We start from the raw sequence: 27,549 nt of genomic DNA, 5'->3' as shown, positions 1-27,549 counted from the left end.
TGTCACAGTGATCTGTGATGTGACAGATCAGCGATCTGTCACAGGACAGTGATGTCCCACCTGGGACATTGTAATAAAGTAAAAAAAAAATTAAAAAAAAATCGCCAAATAAATTCAAAAAAAAAAAAAAAAATTCCCCAATAAATTCATTTTTTGGAAATAAGAAAAAAAACAAACAATAAAAGTACACATATTTGGTATCGCCGCGTCCGTAACGACCCGCCCTATAAAACTGTCCCAATAGTTAACCCCTTAAGCGAACCCCTTAAAAAATAAAAATAAAAAACGAAGCAAAAAATAATGATTTATTATCATACTGCCGAACAAAAAGTGCAATAACGCGCGATCAAATAGACGCATATAAATATCCATGGTACCGCTGAAAACGTCATCTTGTCCCGCAAAAAACAAGCCACCATGCAGCATCATCAGCGAAAAAATAAAAAAGTTATAGCTCGCAGAATAAAGTGATGCAAAAATAATTATTTTTTATATAAAATTGTTTTCATTGCATAAAAGCGCCAAAACATAAAAAAAGACCTAAATGAGGTATCTCTGTAACCGTACTGACCTGAAGAATAAAACCGCCTTATAAATTTTACCGCACCCGGAACGGCGTAAACGCACCACCCAAAACAAATTCATGAAACGCTGGTTTTTGTAAATTCTGCGTCCCAAAAAACGAAATGAAAAGCGATCAAAAAATGTCACATGCCCGAACACGATACCAATAAAAGCGTCAACTCGTCCCGCAAAAAATAAGACCTCACATGACTCGGTGGGTCAAAATATGGAAAAATTATAGCTCTCAATATGTGGTGATGCAAAAACTATTTTTACAATAAAAAGCGTCTTTTAGCGTGCGACAGCTGCCAAACATAAAAACCGCCATAAATAGTAAAGCAAACCCCCCGTTATCACCCCCTTAGTTAGGGAAAAATAATAAAATTAAAAAAATGTATTTATTTCCATTTTCCCATTAGGGCTAGGGCTAGGGTTAGGGTTAGGGCTAGGGTTAGGACTATGGTTAGGGCTAGGGTTAGGGTTAGGGTTAGGGCTAGGGTTAGGGTTAGGGTTAGGGCTAGGGTTAGGGCTAGGGTTAGGGTTAGGGCTAGGGTTAGGGTTAGAATTGGGGGTTTCCACTATTTGCACACATCAGGTGCTCTCCAAACGCAACATGGCATCTGATCTCAATTCCAGCCAATTCTGCGTTGAAAAAGTCAAATGGTGCTCCTTCCCTTCCAAGCTCTGCCATGCACCCAAACAGTGTTTTACCCCCTCATATGGGGTATCAGCCTACTCAGGACAATTTGCAAAACAACTTTTGGGGTCCTATTTCTCCTGTTGCCCTTAGGAAAATACAAATTTTGGGGCAAAAATATCATTTTTGTGGAAAAAATTTTTTTTGTTATTTTCACGCCTGGGCGTTATAAACTTCTGTGAAGCACTTGGGGATTCAAAGTTCTCACCACACATCTAGATAAGTTCCTTGGGGGGGTCTAGTTTCCAAAATGGGGTCATTTGTAGGGGGTTTCCACTGTTTTGGTACATCAGGGGCTTTCCAAACGTGACATGGTGTCCGATCTCAATTCCAGCCAAAAAAGTCAAATGGCGCTGCTTGCCTTCCGAGCTCTGCCATGTGCCCAAATAGTCATTTACACCCACATATGGGGTATCAGCTTACTCAGGACAAATTGCACAATAATTTTTAGGGTCCTGTAACCCTTGGGAAAATAAAAATTGGGGGTGAAAAGATCATTTTGTGGAAAAAATATGATTTTTTTAATTGTACCGCTGTACATTATAAACTTCTGTGAAGCCCTTGTGGGTTCAAAGTTCTCACCACATATCTAGATAAGTTCCTTAGGGGGTCTAGTTTCAAAAATGGGGTCACTTGTTGGGGGTTTCCACTGTTTTGGTACATCAGGGGCTTTCCAAACGTGACATGGTGTCCGATCAGAATTCCAGCCAATTTTGCATTGAAAAAGTCAAACGGCGCTCCTTCCCTTTTGAGCTCTGCCATGCGCCGAAACAGTGGTTCCCCCCCACATATCAGGTATCAGCGTGCTCAGGACAAATTGCACAATAATTTTTGCTGTCCAATTTCTCCTGTTACACTTGGTAAAATAAAAAAAATTGAACCTGAAGTAATTTTTTTTGTGAAAAAAAGTTAAATGTTAATTTTTTTTAAATATTCAAAAAATTCCTGTGACGCACCTGAAGGGTTAATAAACTCCTTGAATGTGGTTTTAAGCACTTTATGGGGTGCAGTTTTTAGAATGGTGTCACTTTTGGGTATTTTCTATCATATAGACCCCTCAAAGTGGCTTCAAATGTGATGTGGTCCGTAAAAATAAAATGGTGTTGCAAAAATGAGAGATCGCTGGTCAACTTTTAACCCTTATATCTTACTAACAAATAAAAATTTTGTTTCCAAAATTGTGCTGATGTAAAGTAAACATGTGGCAAATGTTACTTATTAACTTTTTTGTGTGCCATATCTCTGTGATTTAAGGGCATAAAAATTCAAAGTTGGTAAATTGCGGAATTTTCAAAATTTTCGCCAAATTTCCATTTTTCTCACAAATAAACGCTAGTTATATGAATTAAATTTTACCACTAACATGAAGTACAATATGTCACGAGAAAACAATGTCAGAATCACCGGGATCCATGGAAGCGTTTCAGAGTTATTACCTCATAAAGGGACAGTGGTCAGAATTGTAAAAATTGGCCCGATAGTTAACGTGCAAACCACCCTTGGTAGTGAAGGGGTTAAGAATGAAAAGGCTAGAGCTGAAACTCCTAAACCCTTCATCCAATTTTACTGTGGATACCCTCAAATGAAAGCTGAAAGTCTGAACTTCAACTGCATATGAATTGTTTTGTTTAAAATTCATTGTGGTAATGTCTAGAACCAAAATTAGAAAAATGTTGTCTCTGTCCAAATATATATGGACCTAACTGTACAAATCTAGCAACTAAACACTCATAGACAGGAATGAAGTTGTTGCAACAAACACTTTCCAACAAGGAAATTTATAATAGCAGGAAACAAAGCATGATAAATAGAGAACTGTGATATCACTGTGATACAAACAGGGTTCAACATATTGGGATTACTAGGTCATGAGTAGAGTTGAGCATTCCGATACCGCAAGTATCGGGTATCGGAATTCCGATACCGACATCCGATATTTTTTCAATATCGGGCATCGGAATCGGAAGTTCAAAGTTGATTGACAGCCGAAATGACGTCATCATGATGCGCGGTGTGTGCGCATCATGATGCGCCGTCATTTCGGGCCTTCCGGGGGGTCTGTAGCGGCCTGCCGGCGGGCTGTGCCGGCCTGCCGGGGGGCTGTGTGGACTGCCCGGGGTCTGTACCGGCCTGCCGGGGGGGCTGTGCCGGCCTGCCGGTGGTCTGTGCACCCTGTGGGGGTCTGTGCCGGCCTGCCGGGGGGCTGTGCTGATGTCCGGGGCTCTGTGCAGGCATCGTCCGATGGGACTACAAGTCCCATTGGGCGATGCCTGCTACCATGACAGTGATTGACACATTAGCCAATGATGGGACAGTAGTAGTCCCATCATCCGGCTAATGTGTTAAATGTAAAAAAAAAAAAAAAAAAAAAAAATACTACATACATACTACATACATACTACATGCATGCTACATACATACCACATATATACTACATGCATGCTACATACATACTACATGCTACATGCATGCTACATATATACTACATACATACTACATGCATGCTACATACATACTACATGCATGCTACATACATACTACATGCTACATACATACTACATATATACTACATGCATGCTACATACATACTACATGCTACATACATACTACATACATACTACATGCATGCTACATACATACTACATGCTACATACATACTACATATATACTACATGCATGCTACATACATACTACATGCTACATGCATGCTACATACATACTACATGCTACATACATACTACATACATACTACATGCATGCTACATACATACTACATGCATGCTACATACATACTACATGCTACATACATACTACATATATACTACATGCATGCTACATACATACTACATGCTACATACATACTACATACATACTACATGCATGCTACATACATACTACATGCTACATACATACTACATGCTACATACATACTACATATATACTACATGCATGCTACATACACACTACATGCTACATGCATGCTACATACATACTACATGCTACATACATACTACATACATACTACATACATACTACATGCTACATGCATGCCACATACATACTACATGCTACATACATACCACATATATACTACATGCATGCTACATACATACTACATGCTACATGCATACTACATGCTACATACATACTACATACATACTACATGCATGCTACATACATACTACATACATACTACATGCATGCTACATACATACTACATGCTACATACATACTACATATATACTACATGCATGCTACATACATACATGCTACATACATACTACATATATACTACATGCATGCTACATACATACTACATGCTACATACATACTACATACATGCTACATACATACTACATACATACTACATGCATGCTACATACAATACATTCATACAATACATACATAGACATACAGTACATATAACATAGAGTAACATACTTACCAATACTTGTCACATTGTTCCCCGAAGCCATTGTCTTTTACGGAATAAATATTAACATAACAAACCACAAAAATACTCACCCATGATCCGAAGCAGTCCACGAGTGTGTCCCACGACGATCTTGGGTAGAGAACTGCAGCATCAGCTAATGCTGCCGCTCTCTACGGGCTGCAGGAATCCAATGACGGAAGGTAGGTATCCTTCCGCACTGTATTCCTCTGCCACTTAAAAAAAACTCCACACTCGTGGACTGCTTCGGATCATGGGTGAGTATTTTTGTGGTTTGTTATGTTAATATTTATTCCGTAAAAGACAATGGCTTCGGGGAACAATGTGACAAGTATTGGTAAGTATGTTACTCTATGTTATATGTACTGTATGTCTATGTATGTATTGTATGAAGCATGCATGTAGTATGTATGTAGTATGTATGTAGCATGTATGTAGTATGTATGTAGCATGTAGTATGTATGTAGCATGCATGTAGCATGTATGTAGTATGTATTTAGCATGTATGTAGTATGTATGTAGCATGTAGTATGTATGTAGCATGCATGTAGTATATATGTAGTATATATGTAGCATGTAGTATGTATGTAGCATGCATGTAGTATATATGTAGTATGTATGTAGCATGTAGTATGTATGTAGCATGTAGTATGTATGTAGTATGTATGTAGCATGTAGTATGTATGTAGTATGTATGTAGCATGTAGTATGTATGTAGCATGCATGTAGTATATATGTAGTATGTATGTAGCATGTAGCATGCATGTAGTATGTATGTAGCATGTATGTAGTATGTAGCATGTATGTAGTATGTATGTAGTATATATGTGGTATGTATGTAGCATGTAGTATGTATGTAGCATGCATGTAGTATGTATGTAGTATATATGTGGTATGTATGTAGCATGTAGTATGTATGTAGCATGCATGTAGTATGTATGTAGTATGTATGTAGTATATATGTAGCATGTAGTATGTATGTAGCATGCATGTAGTATGTATGTAGTATGTATGTAGCATGCATGTAGTATATATGTAGCATGTAGTATGTATGTAGCATGCATGTAGTATATATGTAATATGTATGTAGTATGTATGTAGCATGCATGTAGTATATATGTAGCATGTAGTATGTATGTAGCATGCATGTAGTATATATGTAGTATGTATGTAGTATGTATGTAGCATGCATGTAGTATATATGTACTATGTATGTAGCATGCAGTATGTATGTAGCATGCATGTAGTATGTATGTATGTAGTATTTTTTTTTTTTTTTTTACATTTAACACTTTAGCCGGATGATGGGACTACTACTGTCCCATCATTGGCTAATGTGTCAATCACTGTCATGGTAGCAGGCATCGCCCGATGGGACTTGTAGTCCCATCGGACGATGCCTGCACGGACCCCCGGACATCAGCGCAGCCCCCCGGCAGGCCGGCACAGCCCCCCGGCAGGCCGGTACAGACCCCCACAGGGTGCACAGCCCACCGGCAGGCCGGCACAGCCCCCCGGCAGGCCGGTACAGACCCCGGGCAGTCAGCACAGCCCACCGGCAGGCCGGCAGAGACCCCCGGAAGGCCCGTACAGACCCCCGAGAGGCTGTACAAGGGCAGGAAAGGGTTTTTCCAATTCCGATACCGGAAGTCTCATAGACTTGAATGGGACTTCCGGTATCGGCATCGGCGATACCGATACTTTTTTTAAAGATCGGACGATCCATTCCGATCCGATATTTTGAAGTATCGGACGGTATCGCTCAACTCTAGTCATGAGTCTTCCAGAAAGACAATGACCCCAAACATACTTCAAGAAGTACCCAGAACTGGATGGAAACAAAGCCTTGGTGAGTTCAGAAGTGGCCAGCAATGAACTTAAAATTGTTGTTGGGAGAAGGCGCCTTCAAATATCAGAGTCCTGAATCAGTTTGCAAAAGAAGACTGGTCAAAAATTTAAGTTTATAGTTGTAAGAAGCTTGTTGATGGTTATAGAAAGTGATTGATTGCAGTTATTTATGTCAAAGGGTGTGCAACCAAATATTAAGTTGAGGGTGCCGACAATTTTGTCAGCCCCATTTTGGGAGTTTTGTGTGAAATTATGTCTCAATTTGCCTTTTTTTGCTGTTTTTTTGTGTTGTTCCAATACACACAAAGGAAATAAATGTGTGTATATCAAAACGTGTAATTGCAATAAGTTTTGGGAGAAATAATTTTCTGAATAAATTTCAAGGCTGCCATCGCTTTCCGCTATGACTGTATTTATTAAAAAATTGTAGTTATCACTTTGAATATCCTTGAGGGATGTTGTTTCTAATATGGGGTGAGTTTATTTTCATCCTACAAACTCTGAAATTGCAGGCTAGTGTTATGTATATCACCACATTATTCCTGACGTGCACATGCTGCTCTTTCACTCCTGAATCCTATAATGTCTGGCCAAAAGATTAGTGCCTCATGTAGGGTCTTTCTAATATCAGGAAACAGAACATAATGATTAGTAAACTGTTTGTTTACAGTTGCATGAATGTAGCACAACATAATATTTTCTAGCAAAAAAAATGTCAAAGATGCTGTGCAACACAAAGTTGTGCAAAAATGTGGCGACTTTAGTGTTTTCAAGAGGAGGAGCCTGGACTTTAGTATTATTATTATTATTTATTTACAGTATATAGCCACATTGATTCCATGGTGCTGTACATGAGGGGTTACATCTAAAATACAGATATCACTTACAGTAAACAAACTAATAATGATAGACTGGTGCAGAGGGAAGAGGACCCTGTCTTATGAGGAAAGGTTGCAGGATTTGGGAATGTTTAGTTTGCAAAAGAGAAGACTGAGAGGAGACTTAATAGCTGTCTACAAATATCTAAAGGGCTGTCACATTGTAGAAGGATCAACTTTATTCTCATTTGCACAAGGAAAGACTAGAAGCAATGGGATGAAACTGAATGGGAGGAGACACAGATTAGATATTAGAAAAAACTTTTTGACAGTTAGAGTGATCAATGAGTGGAACAGGCTGCCACGAGAAGTTGTGAGTTCTCCTTCAATGGAAGTCTTCAAACAGAGGCTGGACAGACATCTGACTGGGATGATTTAGCGAATCCTGCTTTGAGCAGGGGGTTGGACCAGATGGCCCAGGAGGTCCCTTCCAACTCTACGATTCTATGATTCTATGATTCTATGATTCTATGACCCTGCCCTTACTGGCTTATATTCTACAGGATGATGGGAAAGGAGACAGTAAGTTGAGGGATGTAGTGGCTCAGGTGGTGCTGAAGTGGGAGCGTGGTCAAGTCAGGTTGTAAGCTTTATTGAAGAGATGGGTTTTTAGGTTCCGTCTGAAGGATCCAAATGTGGTGGCTAATCAGACGTTTTGGGACACAGAATTCCGGAGGATGGGGCATATTCGGAAGAATTCTTGGAGGCGATTGGGAGAGGAACAAATAAGTGTAGAGGAGAGAAGGAGGTATTGGGAGGACAGGAGATTATCTGAGGGAAGATATTGGGAGATTAGTTTGGAGATGTACGGAGGAGGAAGGTTATGGCAGCTTTGTAGGACAGTGTTAGTAGTTTGAAATGGTGGAAATGGAAGCCAGAACATAGGTTGTTGAAGTGCGAGTTAGATGAAAGTGGGAGGAAAGTTCAGTGTGAACATACTGCTCAAAGTATTTGCTCAAAGTATTTGGAAGCGAATGGGAGTAGCGACATGGGGCGATAGCTGGATATAGCGGTTGGGTCGAGTTATGGCTTTTTGAGGATAGATGTGATTGTGACATGTTTGAAAGCATAAGGGAAGGAACTAGAATTTATTGATAGGTTGAAGAGATGGATTAGGGATGGTATAAGTGATGATGAGGATGGGGAGGAGGTGGGATGGGATTAAGTGCACAAGTGGTGAGGTGTGATTTGTAGAGGAGATGAGTAAGCTCTCCTTCAGTGATGTTGGAAATGAAAGTTATGAGATAAGGGCATTGGTCTGGTATACAGAAAAGTTGTAGTGGTCAAACAATAAAGACTTGCCTTGTTTGGTCAATCTTATTTTTGAAGTGTGTGGCAAAGTCCTCAGAGATAAGAGAGGTCAGAGGGGGCAGTAGATGGCAGAAGAGGGAGTTAAAAGTGTTGAATAACTGCTTGGGGTTGTAGGATAAGGAAGACATGAGTTATGTAAAGTAGGCCTGTTTAGCAGAGGTGAGGGCTGATTTGAATGCAAGTGTTGCTTGTTTGAATGCAGTGAACTTATCAGGCAAATGTGCTTTGTTCCAATGCCACTCTGTAACCCTGGACACTTGCCAAAGCTTTTTAGTGAGGTTATTGTGCCAGGGTTGTCTATTGATTCATCACACTCTGCCATGCATGAGAGGGGAAACCGAGTCAATAACTGAAGCGAGAGTAGCATAGTAGAAAGCAGCGGCGCTGTCTATGTTGTGGAGTAAAGATATGGATAACAGTGGTGGAATAGAGTTAGTGTGCGAGTGTCTTGATGTGTGAGTTTTGGCCATGGATGGCAGGTGAGGAGGAGAAGAATGGGTGCCATGGGCACGGGTTTTACGTAGGGGAGATTGTGGTAGTTTATATTTGGTAGGGAGCGATAGGAGGGGGAATTAATGAGAAGTATCAGCTATCGGAGTCCAAGATTGGGAGATATGTTGCCAGCAGTGAGGAGAAGCAGAGAGAGGGAGAGCAGGTGGGAGAAGGAGAGTGGCCAGTTTGTTTTATGTTTTAGTTGGAGTGATCTAAGGTTGAGGAGCATGTCGGCAGTTGAGGTCAGGTGGGGAGGTAAGAGGGAAAGAGAGATAGTTGTTTGGCTAAAGGGTGTTGGGGTTTGCAATTTACAAAATTTATTGTGCAATTTCACCTGTCACCCTATGTGTAAAAGAAAAATATAATTTTTCATTCTGCTTTGTATTAATTCTACTGAAGTACCTGAAGAGTTAACACACTTTTTAAATGCGGTTTTGAATACGTTAAGGGGTGTAATTTTTAAAATGTGGTATTATTTGGGCATTTTCTCACAGACAGCCCCCTAAAAGTTACTTAAAATATAAAGTGGTCGCAATTTTTCTTTTAAATTTTGTGAAAAAGATGAAAAATTGCTGCTAAACTTTAAACCATTTTAACATCTTAACAAAAAAAGACATTTAAAGAATGATGCTAATGTTAAAGTAGACATATGGTAAATGTTATTTATGCTGTGCAATGTGACTGTATGTTTTAATGCCATGAAAAATTCACAGTTTGAAAATTTAGATCTTTTCTACATTTTCATAAAATTTTCAAAATTTTTATAATTAAATGCAAAACGTATTGACCTCAATTTACCATGAATATAAAGTACAACGTATCACAAAGAAAAAATCTCAGAATTGCTGGAATATGTAGAAACATTTATTCTTGAGTTATTTCCACATGAAATGAAACATGTCACAAATGAAAAATTTGACATAGTTAGGAAGTTGAAAACTGGTTTTGGCAGGAAAGGGTTAGAAGAATCCTTGCAAAAAATACTGTGTGAATGTTTTGTAATGATCATGGCATTTAATGGATTGGCTCTCTTTGATATTATTTTGATTCTGCCCTTTCCTAACCTATATTTTACACAGCAAATACTTTTAAACAAAATGAATTGCCTTTTACCATTTTCAATTTTTGAATGCCAATTTTTCAACACCAAAATGACCACAACCATAATATTGATGCACATCCAGTAGAATCATCCACGTGGATTAGATATAATGGAAAATCTTCAGCGTATTGCACTTGGTGTGAGCTTTTGAGCTGCAGAATTTATGTTGTAGAAAATAACCAGCGTTCCCAACCAATGTGGAAGCACTGGAAATATTTTTCAAGTTTTCAAAGGAATCTGTCACCAGGTATTTGCTACCCCATATGAGAATGGCATAATGCAGAGGCAGAGAATCTGATTCCAGCAACTTATCACTTACTTTCCTGGGCGCTGCGGTTTTGAATAAATACTGTTTTAGCTGCTGCAGATCTACCAGTTCTCTGAATGCTGAGCTCTGTATAACCCCGCCCACAACACTGATTGGAAGCTGACTGTTTACACTGTGTATAGGTAGAAAGCTGCCAATCAGTGTTTGGACTGCCTCTTAGCAGGTTTCCTAGTGATAATCTCCTGCTGATAAAACTGTGATTGTATAAAAACAACTCAAGTGACACATTGCCACATTATGTTGCTCACAAATAACGTATTATACTGTACATACTAATTTGGACTAACATTACTTTAACCAAGTAAAGAGAACCACATGAATAAAAATTAATAAATCTTTATTAGAGCCACTTAAAACAATGTAAAATATAAAATATAACAAAGTGCCTAGTAGGGAGGACACCAATCTATCCTATAGAGTTATTATATTTACTGTTATATGACTAAGAGACCAAACAGAATTCAAGCCTAGTGACCTCCCACTCCATAGCATAATATTTGCCAATGTACCATAACAGTCATTTGACATGGAACTTCATATTGCTAATTAAATTATACATATAAGAAAGAAGGACTATAATTCCATTACTAGCAGTATAGACTGACACAGAATTCAACCGACAGTATAAATGTAACCAGTTCAAAACATATGACTATATAGTCAAATCAACATATGTCCAATTAAACCTGGGGCACTTATATAACATCCAATCCCATATGAAGTGCATGTAGGATAAAGAGATCCCAACAATTAGAATATAAAAAACAATATTTTATTAATCACTTTTAAAACCACATATAAAAAAAAGTGCAGCGCTTAGAAACTCGATGTTTACCTTGATTACCAGCTCCCTGCACCAGCGCGCTGGTATCTAACGTACACTGCGGGTAACTAAGCAACGTGCGTCGCTTGTTACCCGCGTGTCGCTGTCCTGATCGCTGCTGAGATCTGCCTGTTTGGCAGCTCACCAGCGATCATGTAGTGACAAGTTCATATCGTTGTCGGGATCGCTGGTGAGTCGCTATGTGTGACGGGGCCTTTAGAAGCAGATGATTGCTGAGTAATACAGTCATCATTTGCCAGCAAAGATACAAGCTCAGTCCCTGTGCCCACATCGTATGTCGTATGTCGGTAAAGGGTTAAAGTGAAGCGGTTTCAAGCCTATAGTTTTACCTGCAGTCCTATGGAAAACTACAGATGAGATATCCTATCACTCTAGGCTGTGCCATATAGCCAACTCTGGTCTGTAACAGCTCTATACCGAACAAAAAAGGCGCCACATACAAATACGTTTTAGAATGAAGGTGAAAGTGTAAATGCGCCTGGCACATTGGGAAGTCTACATTATTTTTGTGATATATTGTACGTTATAGAGGGCACTGAAGGGATAGCAGTACCAGGAGAAAGGAAACATATACCGCAACCAACCAGTCCTCTATTCTACATGCCAACATTTTTTCCGGATTTGATGGACTGTGAATTATTTGTGCCGCCCCTTTGCATTTAAAAGCTTTATGTCCGCACCTTGTAATAGATCGTGAAAGTGGATTTACGGTGAAAAGGCTGAAAATAATGGCACCACCTGCTTTCCTGTCATTTGCTTCCTTTGTTGTATGTGCTGTAGTTCACAAAACAAGTTCATTAACTAAGAATTTGTACAGAAATTTACACCTAAAGCACCAGACTCATACGTACCAAACTCCAGGCAACTGATCAGAAGTATTCAAGTGCAGAGTGCATTGTCTGCTACTGTAGGTGATGAACTTTCAAAATGAAAAATTTGGCTTTCAGGCTTCATTCAGACGTTCGTTTTTCAGGTACAAGTTCTCTCTGTAATTTTCATGGCTAGAACCCATGATAGTTTATTTGGCTGTTCACACCTCTGTGATTTTTTTTGTTTGTGGACTGAGTCGCCTGCCCCCAAAAAACTATTTTAGCATTTTTTATGCTAGTCACAGATCAAACTCACCCTTTCAAGTTTATGGGTCTGTAAAAAAACTCAGACAGTACACTGATACTATCTGTGTTCTGCCCATTTGTTACTGACTGATAGAAGTTTGGGAAACCTCTGTCAGTGTTTTGTTGAAACACTCATGGTAAAATCTGACACTCTGACCAAGCAATGATAAAAATTTGTTCAAAATTGATCCTTTTTTTGCAAACACAAAGAATCACTGACATCTGCATGAGGCCTGAATAAATATAGGCCTCCCATTGTCGTTTTTCTTGGCTCATAGCACTATACCCCTAAACTGACATTATAAAGCTTTGGCTGAAGAAGCTATGATGGAAAGGATGGAAACTAATGAAAACTGACAGGTTCTACTAAGTTTCAGGTTTTATGAAAATAATAGCAAAATTGCTGTTTTTTTGGAAACCTGATAAGAAATCTAATGCGTGTGAGTATAGCCCAAGGTCCACCGTCATTTATTGTAGAAATTTCTAGTAATATGGTAACAGTCAGATATACTGTATGTTGTTATTTTTCTGAAAAATTTACACTCAAACTTGTTTGTAACAATTTATTAACAGTACGTTCATCATACAAAGTGCTGCATGGTCATATCACATCAAAATTGTAAGTATTAATACAAGAAAACAATAGACAATATTTAACGTATATTACGAATTTAATGAATCCAAATAACTAAGCAATAAGCAAAAGCAATACCAACAGGCAGACGGAAAGATGAGATCGTACGCTGTGTAATGAAGGAGATGGGAGCAATTTTTGGAGTAAATGGCTCCAACATTGGTAACTGCCCTCCTTTTGGCATCTGAATTTACAGTTGAGTTATCAACTGGTCTTCACCACCTGCATAAGATAAAAAAAATAATAAAGAAATGAGAATATACGATGCTTTACACTGATTCTGCATCAACACATTGGGTTAATACACATTCATTTCTCTATTATTGCTATGTGATCACAGCAATATTTTGGGCTATAAACTAAAAAAATAAAACAATTAACAGAATTTCTTGCTTGCCTTCTACTACGGTATTTTACATTTTTTAATGTTTATATATTTTAGTTCATATTCCAGAATATTGGTGTTTTGGGATCGCTGAAAAGTTGCGTAAAGACTTGTTAACACATTTGTGAATTTACATGGATGAATGAATGCCACTATTTACCTTTTTAAAATGTTGTCATCATATTGGCTTCCCATCGGGATTTGGTGGTTACTCTATAGTAACTTGCTAAGCAGTTGTGCATTGTTTTTGAGATTTTGCATGTGGAATACTGATTTAATAACGTTTATTACATTTTTATTATTAAATTATTTTATGCTCCGTGTTTGGCACCGTTAAATTAAAAAAAGCTTATACTCAACTTCCGTGCTGGCACAGTTCCAACAGTGTCAGCACTTGCATTCCCGGGGCTCACATGAGCTTTTGACACATGAGCCCTGCGCCCAATAAGCTCTGGTGTGACTGTCTCTGCCTTTTGACTTATCAGTAATGGACAGAAAGTGATTCTCTTGATTACTTATACATCTGAAGGCGGGCACAGTCATGCCAGCGTAGATTGGGCGCAGGGCTCACGTGTCAAAACATCCTCATGTGAGCCTTGAGAATGCAAGTGCCAACACCAATGTAACTATGCCAGCACGGGAGTATAAGCTTTGCTAACAGAGCCAAACATGGGGAATGAGAAGGGGTTGTCCAAGTAGTGGACATCCCATTTAATATTATTGGGGGATGTAAAATACAACAATTTTGTAGTCTTTTGGGGATTTGTTTTACAGCATTCACAGCTGTACAATTCTGCTCAAATTTGACTTCTCAACCTTTAAAACTGAGTAAATGAAAAATACTTGGTGGGGCGAGGGTAGGTGGGCTGTATAATATCGCCCTGTAATTAAACAATGCAGCATACCTGATTCACTTTGGAGCTTTCCAGTTACTTTGTCAGATGTATTATTAGTTAGATTTAGCTTCACGTTATCGATTGGGCATGGAGAGCAGGGATCTGTCACAGATGAAGAAGGCTCATCACTTGGCTTGTTCACCTCACCCTCATCAGTTGGACATGGTTGGATGGGATTTGGTACAGCAGAATAAGGTTCATCACTTTGCTTCTTGTCTTCATCAGCTGGGCACGTTTGGCACAGATTTGGCTTGAAAGAAGGTTCATGGCTTAGCTTCTTCACTTCATCAGCTGGACAGGATTGGCAGGGATTCGGAACATCAGAAGAAGTTTCATCACTTGTCTTCTTCAGTTCATCAGCTGGACATGGTTGACATGGATTTGGAACATCAGAAGAAGTTTCATCACTTGGTTTTTTCACTTTATCAACTTTATCAGTTGGACATGGTTGGTTGTGAGTTGGGGCTGAAGAATGTTGTTTTTTTTGTTTTTCAGAATCATTGTCATCAGATATATTTTCACATTTTGCAGACACTTCTTTACTTAGGACCTCAATTTCAAACTGGTGTTGATCACTCAATATTTTGTCTTCATCAACCTCTTTGATACCTTCTTTGGCATTATCATTTTCCTGTCTAGTCTCTGATTCCACTGAGCCTCTCTTGCAACAATCAATAACATTTTCTTGTGTGTGGTCTATACCTTTCTGATCCCCATGTTCCATGCCCTCAGTGACCAATTGCTTATTGTCCCTTTTATGCTCCTTTTCTTTAATTATTTCAGTAGAGTGGCCTAGAATATCAAGGGTTATCTTGTCTTTAGTTCCATTGTGTGTAAGGTTACTAATATTTTCAGATGTTACATTTTCTGATATCCTTTCATCTAATACCATTTGATGTTTCTGAGCCATTTCCTTTTGATTACAACTTGAGTCATTTCCCATTTTAGCAGTCTCCGTGTCTGCAGTCTCTTTAGGTTCAAATGTATCATTCTGTACAAATTCCTCTGTGTTCTGACTTGTTGATTCTTCTAATTGTTCAACATTTGGAATAATTTGAGATTCCTCATGAGTCATTTCCTCGGTTGAAGAAGTGCTTTCTTCTGTGTTGGAGTCTTGGGTTGAAGATATAGGATTGGTCTCAGATCTTCCATCTAAGGAACCTTTTTCACTAACTGGAATGCTTGTCCCTGGGTCTATTGAAGCCATGAAAAAGGAACTGGAAGAACTTATTGGTGATGAGATCAGCAGAGAATTTCTTTTACTGAAAATTAGAAATGGGTACAGCAATTATGGGGATGCCACATAGAATAAAAGCAGAAAAACAAACACTTTCTAAATGTTTGAAGGAACCCTGAATTATTCTAGAACTGAAAAAAAGAAAACATGAAAATGGCTCTGAAATAATAAAATAGAGCTAGGGCTACATGGCAACATGTTGCGCGACACTCAAATCGCAATGACACATTGCAACATTGGATGTAATAATTTCCTATGGTGTCGTATTGTGACCTGCAACATAATGTTGCATACGTTCCCAAATGTCCTGGATTTTCTGTAGCTGGTCGGAAGTCGCACATGACACACTTCTCATAAACTTTAATATAAGTTGTCCGTGCCTTGCGACTTGTCGGCAACTTGACTGTTTTATTCACGGCAAAATCAGAGCTTTAAAATAGTTGCCCAACAACAAGTCTAGTGATTGGCTGCAGAGGTCATGTGCACATCTGGCCGTAAGAAGATAACCTAAGTGATCAATATGAGATTGGTAATGGGCCGGCACCCACATCAATCAGGTGATATCTGATAGTTTTACAGTATAGAGAACTGGAAGACAACAGCTCCATATACTGTGTAGTAGGTGTTCCTGAGAGCTGCAGCTCAGATTACATTCACTTAAGTGAATATAAGCCCCATGCTTTTACATTATCCCGCTGCTACATATAACAATATTAATAATTAAAACTGTTGTACGGAAATGTCATCAATTCACATTTAATGTACAGTTTTATATCTTTAACTAGATGGAGGCCCGATTCTAACGCATCGGGTATTCTAGAATATGTATGCAGTTTATTTATGAAGTTTTAATAATAATGCAATAATGCACCACCCAATCCTGATATGCATGATCCTCTCACCCCCCAAACCCTGATATGCATGGTACCCCTCCCCCCCATCCTGGTATGCATGGTCCCCTCACCCCCCATTCCTGATATGCATGGTCCCCTCACCCCCCAATCCTGATATGCATGGTCCCCTCACCCCCCAATCCTGGTAAACATGGTCCCCTCACCCTCCAATCCTGGAATGCATGGTCCTCTCACCCTCCAATCCTGGTATGTATGGTCCTCTCACCCCTCTTTCCTGGTAAGCATGGTCCCCTCACCCCCCTTTCCTGGTATGCATTGTCCCCCTCACCCCCATTTCCTGGTATGCATGGTCCCGTCACCCCACTTTCCTGGTATGCATGGTTCCCTTACGCCCCAATCCTGATATGCATGGTCCCCTCACCCCCAATCCTGATATGCATGATCCGCTCACCCCCTAATCCTGATATGCATGGTACCCCTCACCCCCCAATCCTGGTAAGCATGGTCCCCTCACCCTCCAATCCTGGAATGCATGTTCCTCTCACCCCCCAATCCTGGTATGCATGGTCCTCTCACCCCTGTTTCCTGGTAAGCATGGTTCCCTCACCCCCCTTTCTTGCTATTCATGGTCCCCCTCACCCCCCTTTCCTGGTATGCATAGTCCCGTCACCCCCCCTTTCCTGGTATGCATGGTCCCCCTCACCCCCCTTTCCTGGTATGCATGGTCCCCCTCACCCCCCTTTCCTGGTATGCATGGTCCCCCTCACCCCCTTTGCTGGTATGCATGGTCCCCCTCCGTTGCTGGTATGCATGGTCCCGTCACCCCCCTTTCTGGTATGCATGGTTCCCCTCCCCCCCTTTCCTGGTATGCATGGTCCCCCTCCCCCCCTCTCCTGGTATGCATGGTCCCGTTACCCCCCTTTCCTGGTATGCATAGTCCCCCTCCCCCCTTTCCTGGAATGCATGGTCCCATCACCCCCCCTTTCCTGGTATGCATGGTCCCCTCACCCCCCTTTCCTGGTATGCATGGTCCCCTCACCCCCCTTTCCTGGTATGCATGGTCCCCCTCACCCCCCTTTCCTGGTATGCATGGTCCCCCTCACCCCCTTTGCTGGTATGCATGGTCCCCCTCCCCCTCCGTTGCTGGTATGCATGGTCCCGTGACCCCCCTTTCTGGTATGCATGGTTCCCCTCCCCCCCTTTCCTGGTATGCATGGTCCCCCTCCCCCCCTCTCCTGGTATGCATGGTCCCGTTACCCCCCTTTCCTGGTATGCATAGTCCCCCTCCCCCCTTTCCTGGAATGCATGGTCCCATCACCCCCCCTTTCCTGGTATGCATGGTCCCCTCACCCCCCTTTCCTGGTATGCATGGTCCTCTCACCCCCCTATCCTGGTATGCATGGTCACCCTCACCCCCATATCCTGGTATGCATGGTCACCCTCACCCCCCTTTGCTGGTATGTATGGTCCCCCTCACCCCCCTTTGCTAGTATGTATGGTCCCCTTCACCCCCCTTTCCTGGTATGCGTGGTCTCTGTTAAAATAAAAAATAGTTATATACTCACCGTCCAACGGCCCGCGATCTCCACTCCACGCGCCCGGCCTCGAGGTCCCAGTGATGCTTTGCGTGAAACACCGCTGATGACGTTGCGCTCTCGCAAGAGTGATGTCATCTCCGGTGTAAGGCGCAAGGCATCACTGGGACCGCGATGCCAAGCTCGTGGAAAGGAGATCGGACGCCGTCGGAAGGTGAGTATAACCTTTTTTAATTTTAATTCTATTTTTTACAGATGCGCTGCGCCAGATTGAGAGCTGCGCCCAACCGATCTGCGCCGCGGGATTTCGGTTACAGACAGACATGATAAGACGATGATATATATATATATATATATATATATATATATATAGATGAACAAAATATTTTTTTATCTTTTTCTATTGCACCAAAACATAAAAAATATATCTCCTTATAAATAATGTTTATGAAAAATATTCCACTGTTTAGGATATCAGCTCCATTGCAAGTCAATTTGTTTCCATGGTCACAGACTTTATGTAAAATTCTGTTAAGTCCGGTGAAATAATGAAATGTTACTGTGAGCAGTCAATGCTGTCTACGCAGTGAGAGAACTGTAATCACGTCCACTGATCCTCGACTGACAGCTTGCAGGGGTAGAGGGTATGATAACTGTGCTGTTACTGTGTAGAGATATGTGCTGCCCACTTGATTAGAACCAAGCATCTGCAGGGGGGATAGAACTTTATTTTCTCCCTGCAGTTGAACATCCAAACTGCTGCATATGTTTAAAATCACATTTATCGCAGACTAGCACTATTGCTACAGGTACCGTATATCAATTTTTTAAATGAGTAAAACAGTTATCTGCATGTGAGCCTGTAAGTGATGCTTGTCTGCTTTTTTCTTTTCTCCAGTACTTGCTGCTTTTTTTTTTTTTTTTTTTAATTCTGCTCTATTAGGTCAAAGCTGTGACCTGTGACTACCGTTTAGCTACAGCACTTACAGAGTCTAAAATAGTCAGAGATTCAGCTCCTGTTTCCTGTTGGTTCCAGCTGCTCCAGCCTCCTTACCTTACCTTGTCTGATTGGCTGCTGTGCATACATATTGTACAGGCTCAACAGGAAGTAGAGTATATGGAGGTCATTAATGTTAATGCAGAATGATTTAAAAGGACTTATTACTAAGCCACTAGTCATAATATGTGAACACCAGGGAATTACTGCGTGTGTACGAAGCTTAGCAAGCCTTAGCGAGAGGAAACCTGGTGAGTCACTTTAAGGCAATGTTCATCCTTAGTGTTCATTCACACTAACTTTAACTTCAAGAGTCATAATTTTATGTGTTATATTATGTAAACTAAACGTACCTTTTGACTCCTTTAACAACAAAGACTTTGCTGGAATGTTGTTTCTCTAGCTTACTCATAACGTCATATAGGTCATGGTTCAGCTGCAGGGAGGTTGAGAGAGATTCTGAAATTAATTGCTGTGACATGATTGCTATTGGCAGACAAAACAAGGTATTAGGTAAAATTGTAGTTCACTCAAAAGTGGGGCATTGCTGGCTGAGTGCTGTGGACAGCTTGATCCACTTTTTCTGTGCGAGAGGTTTTATACATAATGGCATGTACCACATCTAATAAAGGAGTATACATGCCTCATATAGTTATGGCATATCCACCTAGTATGTCCTAAATGTATAGTACATGTAGCTCCCACCAATGGCACCCACATCTATCTCAAGATCGGGGTCCTGTCTCACACTTCTTTCAGTGGAAAGGTGGTCTTAATTTGAATATCAATGAATGGGAGTTCTAACCACATCTTCATTGACAGTAGCATAAGTCAGGGTCCTGCTCTCAAAATAGCTGCTGGTCCCAACGGCGTCTATACTCCTATGGCATAACTCTAGGACATAACTGGGGTGGGCATGTTCCCAGGGGGCAGTTAGCAGTGGGGCACAGTTATGTACACTTCTGCCATGAGTCATGATGAGTTCTCGCCTTAAGCAGTGGTCTGATGTATCTCCAATAGTGCAGCATTTTGCTGCCCCTCAGAAGCGGTATTCACCTGTTCTCTCAACCAATTGTTAAACTGACAAGTGGCTCAAAGAACCAGTATAATGCCGATCCCTTGCTGTCAATTGTACTCACATCTTTCTGGCACAAATACATTTGAAACTTTCAATGCCAGAACTTCCTGGGTGAAAGCGATGTGCAGCAGCGGGATGAGGCAATTTGATCACGCTGCTGACATTACTGCTGCAAAGTATAAAGGAAGTGAAGAAAACATGGGGAAGGTAAGTGCTTCATGGTGTTGAAGAAGCTAGAAAGTTTTAGCAAGGAAGAGGGAACTACTGTGAGAGTGTGGGGAGGTTGAACTGACGGACAGGTCTGCCTGTGGAGAAAGGCAGAGGGATAGCGCAGTATAGGCTGATATACAGAGAAAGGGGTGTCATGTGGTAGTTTGACCATTAGAGGGCAGTGGGGAGTGTAGGAGAAAGTGACTGTGTAACTGCCATGGGTCGAGGTAACTGTCATTGGTCAAAGGTAACTGTCAGATGATAGTAGGCGGAGCTACCAGGACTGGGAGTATAAAGGCTGAGGGAAGGTTCTGGAAAGTCCAGTCAGCCAGGGGAGCTCACTAGAGAGGAAGATTTGCCGTAGAGAGAAAGACGGTAAAAGCCTTCAGAGAGTGACTGAAAGTGGAGACGGTCATGGGGGGTGACCCAAAAGGACAGTAGCCGCAGACAGAGATGGTCTGGGGTACCAAGTGGACGGTGTACTTTGAAGGGTGAAATGCTGTGGTGGAAGTGCCTAGGGCAGCCATGGTGGGAAGAGCCTCAAAGGACGCCACGACGGTGAAACTAAGAAGTGAAGGTACCCGGGTCTGTGAGCAAGAAAACAGTGAATTTCCTGTGATGAAGTGCTGTGGTCGTCAGAGAGGCGGCCAATAAAAACAGACCTGTTGAATATAACTCCTGTCTCTGTCTCGTGTCTGTCGGCGGCAAGAAGTGGGTCACCCCCCATTCCTGTTGGATCAGCACTTCCCTCGCTCCCCTCGCCTATCCTACAAGAGGACACTATGGGGGAAAAGTATGAGGAGGGCACATAGAATGAGAGGACAGTGTAGGGTACAGCATAGAGAGGGGCAGCCTTGGGGGAGAGTGTGAGGGCACATTGTGGGGGGCACTTAAGATAGAAACTATGTGGCGGTTACAGATAATAAGGGCATACAGTGTTGCTGTTATAGCTAAGAAGATCAGACAATGTGGTGGTTATAGTTCATAAGGGCAGTGTGGCAGGTATAGTTCATAATAAGATATAATGTGGGGGCAATATTTTATAGGAGATTATAGTATGACGGCCATAAACCATAAGAGGGACTGTATGGGAGACATTTTCTGCAGGGAGCACAGTGAGGGAGATTAGGAGACACTTGGCTACCAACTCAATTTCACCCTGTTCTTCAGAAATGCAACAGATATATGTTTTTGCATCTTGTCTTGTCGAGAAGTGCACATCTGCTAAGTACATGTGGTGCCCCTGAGGCTCAGTCGCCACAGAGGCCCTGCACCTTCTCCTAAGCTGCAGTGCCCCACCAACTAGGTAAGTTGGGAACTCCTTTCCACACTCCAACACTCGCATCCCACACAACAGGGTAGTTCAGCACATCCACATTGCGGCTCAGTGCTTAGAGAGTAGCAGAGCACCTCTGGTGGTTTCCTGCATGGAACACTGGATGTGCTGGGAGGTGGGTGGAGTTGAGATCCATATAAAAGGTTGGGAAGGTATAGAATTACAGATCAGTCTGAAGTCAGTCTGAGTGGGGTCTGGACAGTCAGTCAGGAGAGCCTGAGGACAGGTCCAAGGAGAAGGAGTGCTGCTGCTGCCTCAGTGATCTGAGCCAGCTGGCACGGGAAAGGAACAAGAGAGAGAAAGACGTAGAACTGCAACCTAAGCTTCCATAAGAGAGAGAAAGAACAGTGCGGAACAAAGGAGTAGGAGAACAGAGAGGAGACGTGCATTGTAAGAGGAACCCTGCCTATAGGTTCTCGGCGCAGGGCCGGGGCCCGGTCCCCGAGGTAGTATGGACACTTATGGTTCTACAGAAGATACTGGTGGAGTAGTTGGCTGTAAATGCACTACTCCCATCTAAGACTCGGGGCACAACAGCAACTGAATAGAGAGCCAGGACTCCGGAGAAGGGAGTCCCCGAGAGAGGCTACAGCTGTCTGCCATACGAGTAGAGTTGTTAGGAACATCTAACAGGAGGAAATTCAGAGTACCACGTTACTGGAGCTCTTCACACCTTAAGGCGCAATAGAGGAGTTGTTCAGGAGAGGTACATGTTGGTGGAGTGTTGGAGAGGAGAATCCTGACTTGCCCGGGAGGTTGATTGAGTCTCTGCCCCGGAGGACAAGGCACGGAGGCAGGCACCAGTGTGTACCACGGACTGTGAGTAAAGCTTTGGAACTGCAAGCCCTGGTGTCTTCCATTCATTTGTGCGCTAACACCGTCAGCACCGCTACATCTGGGTACCAGCATTCCTCACACCGCCTGTGCCTATTCTCATCTATTGCCATTACACTGCCCTGGGGCTACAGCTTCACCTGTGGGGAGCTACACCATCTATGCTGCAACACACCATTAGCCCCAGAGGATCTGCACGCAGTGTTGGCTTAACATCTTGCTTGCCAAACACCACAGGTGGCGTCACGAACTCTCACATAAACTATATCACAAACCACCATTGATTTGGGCGCCCAGGGCCATGGACCGGGTCACCGCTGCTGTGACACATTTCCCCCTGACACTGGCCCGGTACCGAGTACCTCACAGCCCTGGGAGGGCGACCCACACACTACCACAACAATGTTTCACTGTAGGTACCATGAATTTAGAAAAATCAATTTAAAATGCATGGTGCCTACAGTGAAACATGGTGATGGCAGTGTCCTTGTGTGGAGCTGCATGAGCCCTGCTGGTGTCCGGGAGATACATTTCGTTGATAGTATCATGAATTCACAGATATTGCTCTACATTGAAAGAGAAGATGCTCCCATCACTCAGTGCTCATGGTAGACAAGCACTTTTACAACATGACAATGATCCAAAACAAACATCTATGGACATTGTTGCATTGCTGAAGAAGAATAGGGTGAAATTGATTCAGTGGCCAAGTATATCTCCTGATCTGAACCCAACCAAACACCTATGAGGAATTCTGAAGAGACAAGTTCTCCATCCAGCATCTAGGGTCTAACAAGATCATTCTTGTTACATTATGTTGCCAACTTGTTCATTCCATGCCTTGAAGTCTTGGTGCTGTGCGTAAAGGGAACCTGTCACATTAAAAAATGCTATTAACCTTCAGATATGGGGTTAATAGCGTTCTGAACACATCTGGCGCATGCAGTAAGAACCCTAAATTAACTTTATTCCGTCGCCGGTAGCATACAGTTTCAGTTATGGGGGCCATGCCGGTCAGTGCTGAGAACACGGTTACAGCCACCACTTTCTATACACGGAGTAGCAACTGAAACCGTGCCACCCCATGACTGAAACCTGAACATTTCAGGGAGGAATTAAATTTATTTCTTCCCGACAACAGGAGTCTAAGTGCTGGTGCCGGCCAGGTTCAGAATGTTATTAACCTACAGATTAACCCTATATTTGCAGGTTAATAGCATTTTTTCATGTGACCGGCTCACTGTAAAAATCACGAAGGTCATACGGTGTCTTGGTGGTTAGCATTGCAGCCTTGCAGCACTGAGATCCTGGGTTCCAATACCACCAAAGACAACATCTGTAGAGTTTTCATGCTCTCCCCATGTCCATGTTTGCGTGGGATTCCTCCAACACTCCAAAGACATACTGATAAGGAAACTAGATTGTGAGACCCAATGGGGACATTGCTGCAGATGTCTGTAAAACGCTGCAGAATTAATGGCACTATGTAAGTGAGTAAAATAAATAATTAAAAAATACTAGATGCTGTAATTGTTGAGTAAAACTTAAGATTTTATAATGAAAATTATATTATTAACCTTATTTTCAAATTTTTCTTGTATTTAGTGAGATACTGATTAAAATTAATGATGAACGAACATTCTTGGATACGGCGTTATCTGAGCATGTTCATGTGCTAACCAAGTGTCTTCAGCCTGATATCGAGGAGACACTGAGCTGAGCATCAGAGCACAGCTTCAATGACTAAGGTGATGTCATTGAATTTACTGCAGGTTACTGAAGTTGCGGTTCCCACGGGCAGCTAATTGTGAGCGGCCTGATAAACTACGGTGACCTCAATGAGATCACTGCTAGCACCATTTCTCACTGTACTAGCGGTGACGTAATAAAGGTTACTGCAGTTCATCGGCCGGCTGAAAGTGAACTGAGCGTGGGAACAACTGGCAGTGACTGTCAATAACCTCCATGACTTTACCGCTTGTCACTGAAACTGCACTCTGGAACTCAGCATCTCCTGGATGTCAGGCTGGACAGTCACATCCAGATGAAGCAGATTATGGCATGGGACAAATGGATTATTGTAGGACAGGTGAGGAATATGTTTTTTTTTAAAGTTATTTTAATTTCTACAATAATAAATGGGAAAATGAGGGTGGAATGTGTTTATTTCAATTAAAAGACTTTATTCTTGCTGTGTTTTTCTTTACAAAAAGACTATGGAGTTAGTAATGGGGCTACTTATAGACGCCTCTTAATTGCTATCACTTGGGCTTGATTTCTTCTGACATCAACCCCAACAATATTAACCCACTTGCCACTGCACCAGGACAAGTATGAATAGCGAGGGTAAGCGCCAGATTTAGCGCATCTTATGGATGCGTCATTTCTGGGGAGGCTGAGGACTGATGTTGTTAGCCTGAGAGGGGGATAATATCCCTGACCCCTTTCCAGGCTATTAATATCAACCCACAGCTGTCTGTTTAGCCTTTACTGGTTAGAATTTATAGGGGGAACCTACATCTTTTTTTCTGGGGTCTCCATAAACTAACCAGTAAAGGCTAAGCAAACAGCTGTGAGCTGTTATTAATAGCCTGGGAACCTTTTGGGACATTGTCCCCTTTGCCATATTAATAACATCAGCCCCCAACCATGGGCCTTCCCTCTCTTGGTTATGAAAATTATGTGGGAGCCCAAGCCATTTTTTTTTTTAATTCTTAATTTTACACAGAATGTAGACAGCGGGTGCTGAATACAAATCGCATCATTGTTGCCTTGTCATGCTGATCTCAAGCAGACCAACTGACAATGATCAGAGCTGTCTTCAGCACCTAGTGCCTGGGAATAGCATGAGCTGTACTGCTTTTTCCCATGAGCTGGTACGTGTCACACTGATGACACACGGATGCCATCCATGTGTCATCAGTATGCAGCATGCATTTTGTCCATGGTGCGCGTAAAAAACTGACATGTCTGCGGGTTTTTCACACGGACACACAGTCTGTGTGAAGAACCTAACATATGTGCACCACCATTGGATACACTGGGTTTGCGTGTGTACATATTTGCGGTCCTTAAAAATGGACCACATACGGACGAAACAACAGACGTCTGAAGGGGGCATTAGGAAGTGTCTAGGAGTGTGGTGTGGCCAAGGCTATTTGTAAAATACACCAAATTTACTAAAGGTAGGTGTTCTTTTTTATCGTAAATTTAAACTTGGTGGTTGTTAAACTGTCTGATCTGAGTTTATGATATTACATAAGATTAGTAAATCATACCCAATGTCTGACCCTAATAAAATAAAAAAGCTTATACTCACCTCCTGTGCCAGCGCCGTTCCAGCTGTGTCAGCACTCAGGTTCCTGGAGCTCTCATGTGGTTGTTATGACACGTGAGCCTGGCGCCCAATCAGCGCTGGCATCACTGTCCCAAACTTTGAACATATCAAACATCAAAAGGAGGATCGGGCTGCAGTTGCCCTTTCACCCCCTCTTGATGTTCAATATGTACAAAGGCGGGGTCAGTGACGCCAGCGCTGATTGGATGCCAAGATCAAGTGTGATAACAATCGCACAGGAGCCCCGGGACCGTGAGTGCCGACACCGCTGGAACAGCACCGACACGGGTGGTGAGTATAGGCTTTTTTATTTTATTGGCGCCAGACATTTAGATCAAGAATCTAATACCCAGTACTGCTGCCGGCACTCAAATAAGAGCGTGCGGCTGCATAGAAGTACATGTGTGATCCAGGTCTAATAGTAACTAAATGTGGTGCAAGCATCCCAGTGTTACACAACCAGCAAATATTATGCAAGCATTTCCCCTTTAATTCCATATAAAATGGTTTGCCATTTAAACATTTCTGTAGAAACCATGACACTCACCTTACTCATTTCCTTGTAGAAAACGTCTCTAAGATTGGAAATATTCTGGAAAATGGTCACATAACACCCAATTCGACTATCAGAAAAGGAAAGAGTTATAAGATTAGTGTGAAATAAGAGCAATCTCAGTTCGAGAACGATTCAGTGGCTCCGGTACGTGTAGTAACAGATTCCTCATGTACTGGAGACACTGACACGCATAGACACATTAAAAAGAATGTGTCTCTGCATATGTCAGCGTGTTTTCACAGACACACGGTCCATGTGAAAAACACGGAGACATGTCAGTGTTTGTGGGAGCGCACAGTCCGCAATCTGCTGAACACGTGCACACGGAGAACAGTTCACGGACGGCCGCTGGGGAAGAAGCACTACTGTAAGCGCTGTTCCCCTGTGGCTGGTGCTGAACACGGCTGCCATTCTTCTCTCCTGCTCTGCCAGCAAGAGCGAGCAGGAGAGAAGAATGAATGAAAACCAGACGTGGGTCCCCCTCAGTTTGTGAACCAACCAGACGAAACTTACAGCTGGGGGCTGCAGCCCTCAGCTGTCAGCTTCAGCAAGGTTGGTTCTCAGGAATTGAGGGGTCCCATACTGTTTTTTTAATTATTTAACTAAATAATAAAAAAAAGACGTGGGGTCCCCCCTATTTTTGACAACCAACCTGACTAAAGCTGACAGCTGAGGGCTCATATTCTCAGGCTGGTAAGGGCCCAGGGGCCATTGATGTTGCCCCCCCAGCCTAAAAACAGCAGCCCCCAGCTGCCCAGAAAAGGTGCATCAATTAGATGCGCCTATTCTGGAGCTTTGCCCGGTTCTTCCCACTTTCTATTGTAAGGTGACATTAAGCCCGGATTGGTAATGGAGAGGTGTCAATAAGACACCTCTCCACTACTAATCATAGAGTCAGTCATTCAGTCAAGGGTTAGATAAACACACACACAATAAGAACAAAGTCTTTTAATGAAGGGATACACCACACACATTATTTAAATCTTTATTCTACTCCTAAATCCAAAACGATGCCATCGTTCTCCTG

The 27,549-nt window shown here is 42.1% G+C and overlaps 1 protein-coding gene across 1 annotated transcript in view; it reads right to left on the bottom strand.

Moving 5' to 3' along the window:
* Positions 1-13,182: 13,182 nt before the first annotated feature.
* BIN2 (bridging integrator 2) overlaps positions 13,183-27,549 on the bottom strand; it is a 54,422-nt gene continuing 40,055 nt past the window's right edge. The window contains exons 8-11 of the mRNA XM_073576730.1: positions 26,514-26,589; positions 19,525-19,607; positions 14,558-15,810; positions 13,183-13,489 (exon numbers count right to left, since the gene is read on the bottom strand). Coding sequence (XP_073432831.1) covers positions 13,458-13,489; positions 14,558-15,810; positions 19,525-19,607; positions 26,514-26,589 — 1,444 coding nt within the window. The 3' untranslated portion in view covers positions 13,183-13,457. The remainder of the gene's footprint in view (positions 13,490-14,557; positions 15,811-19,524; positions 19,608-26,513; positions 26,590-27,549) is intronic.

This window comes from Dendrobates tinctorius, unplaced genomic scaffold (assembly GCF_039654945.1).
Source record: "Dendrobates tinctorius isolate UK_male_01 unplaced genomic scaffold, ASM3965494v1 ptg000051l, whole genome shotgun sequence".
In the NCBI taxonomy this organism is placed as follows: domain Eukaryota; kingdom Metazoa; phylum Chordata; class Amphibia; order Anura; family Dendrobatidae; genus Dendrobates; species Dendrobates tinctorius.
Note: the sequence above shows the minus strand (reverse complement) of the source record. Positions and strands in the feature narration are given on the sequence as shown.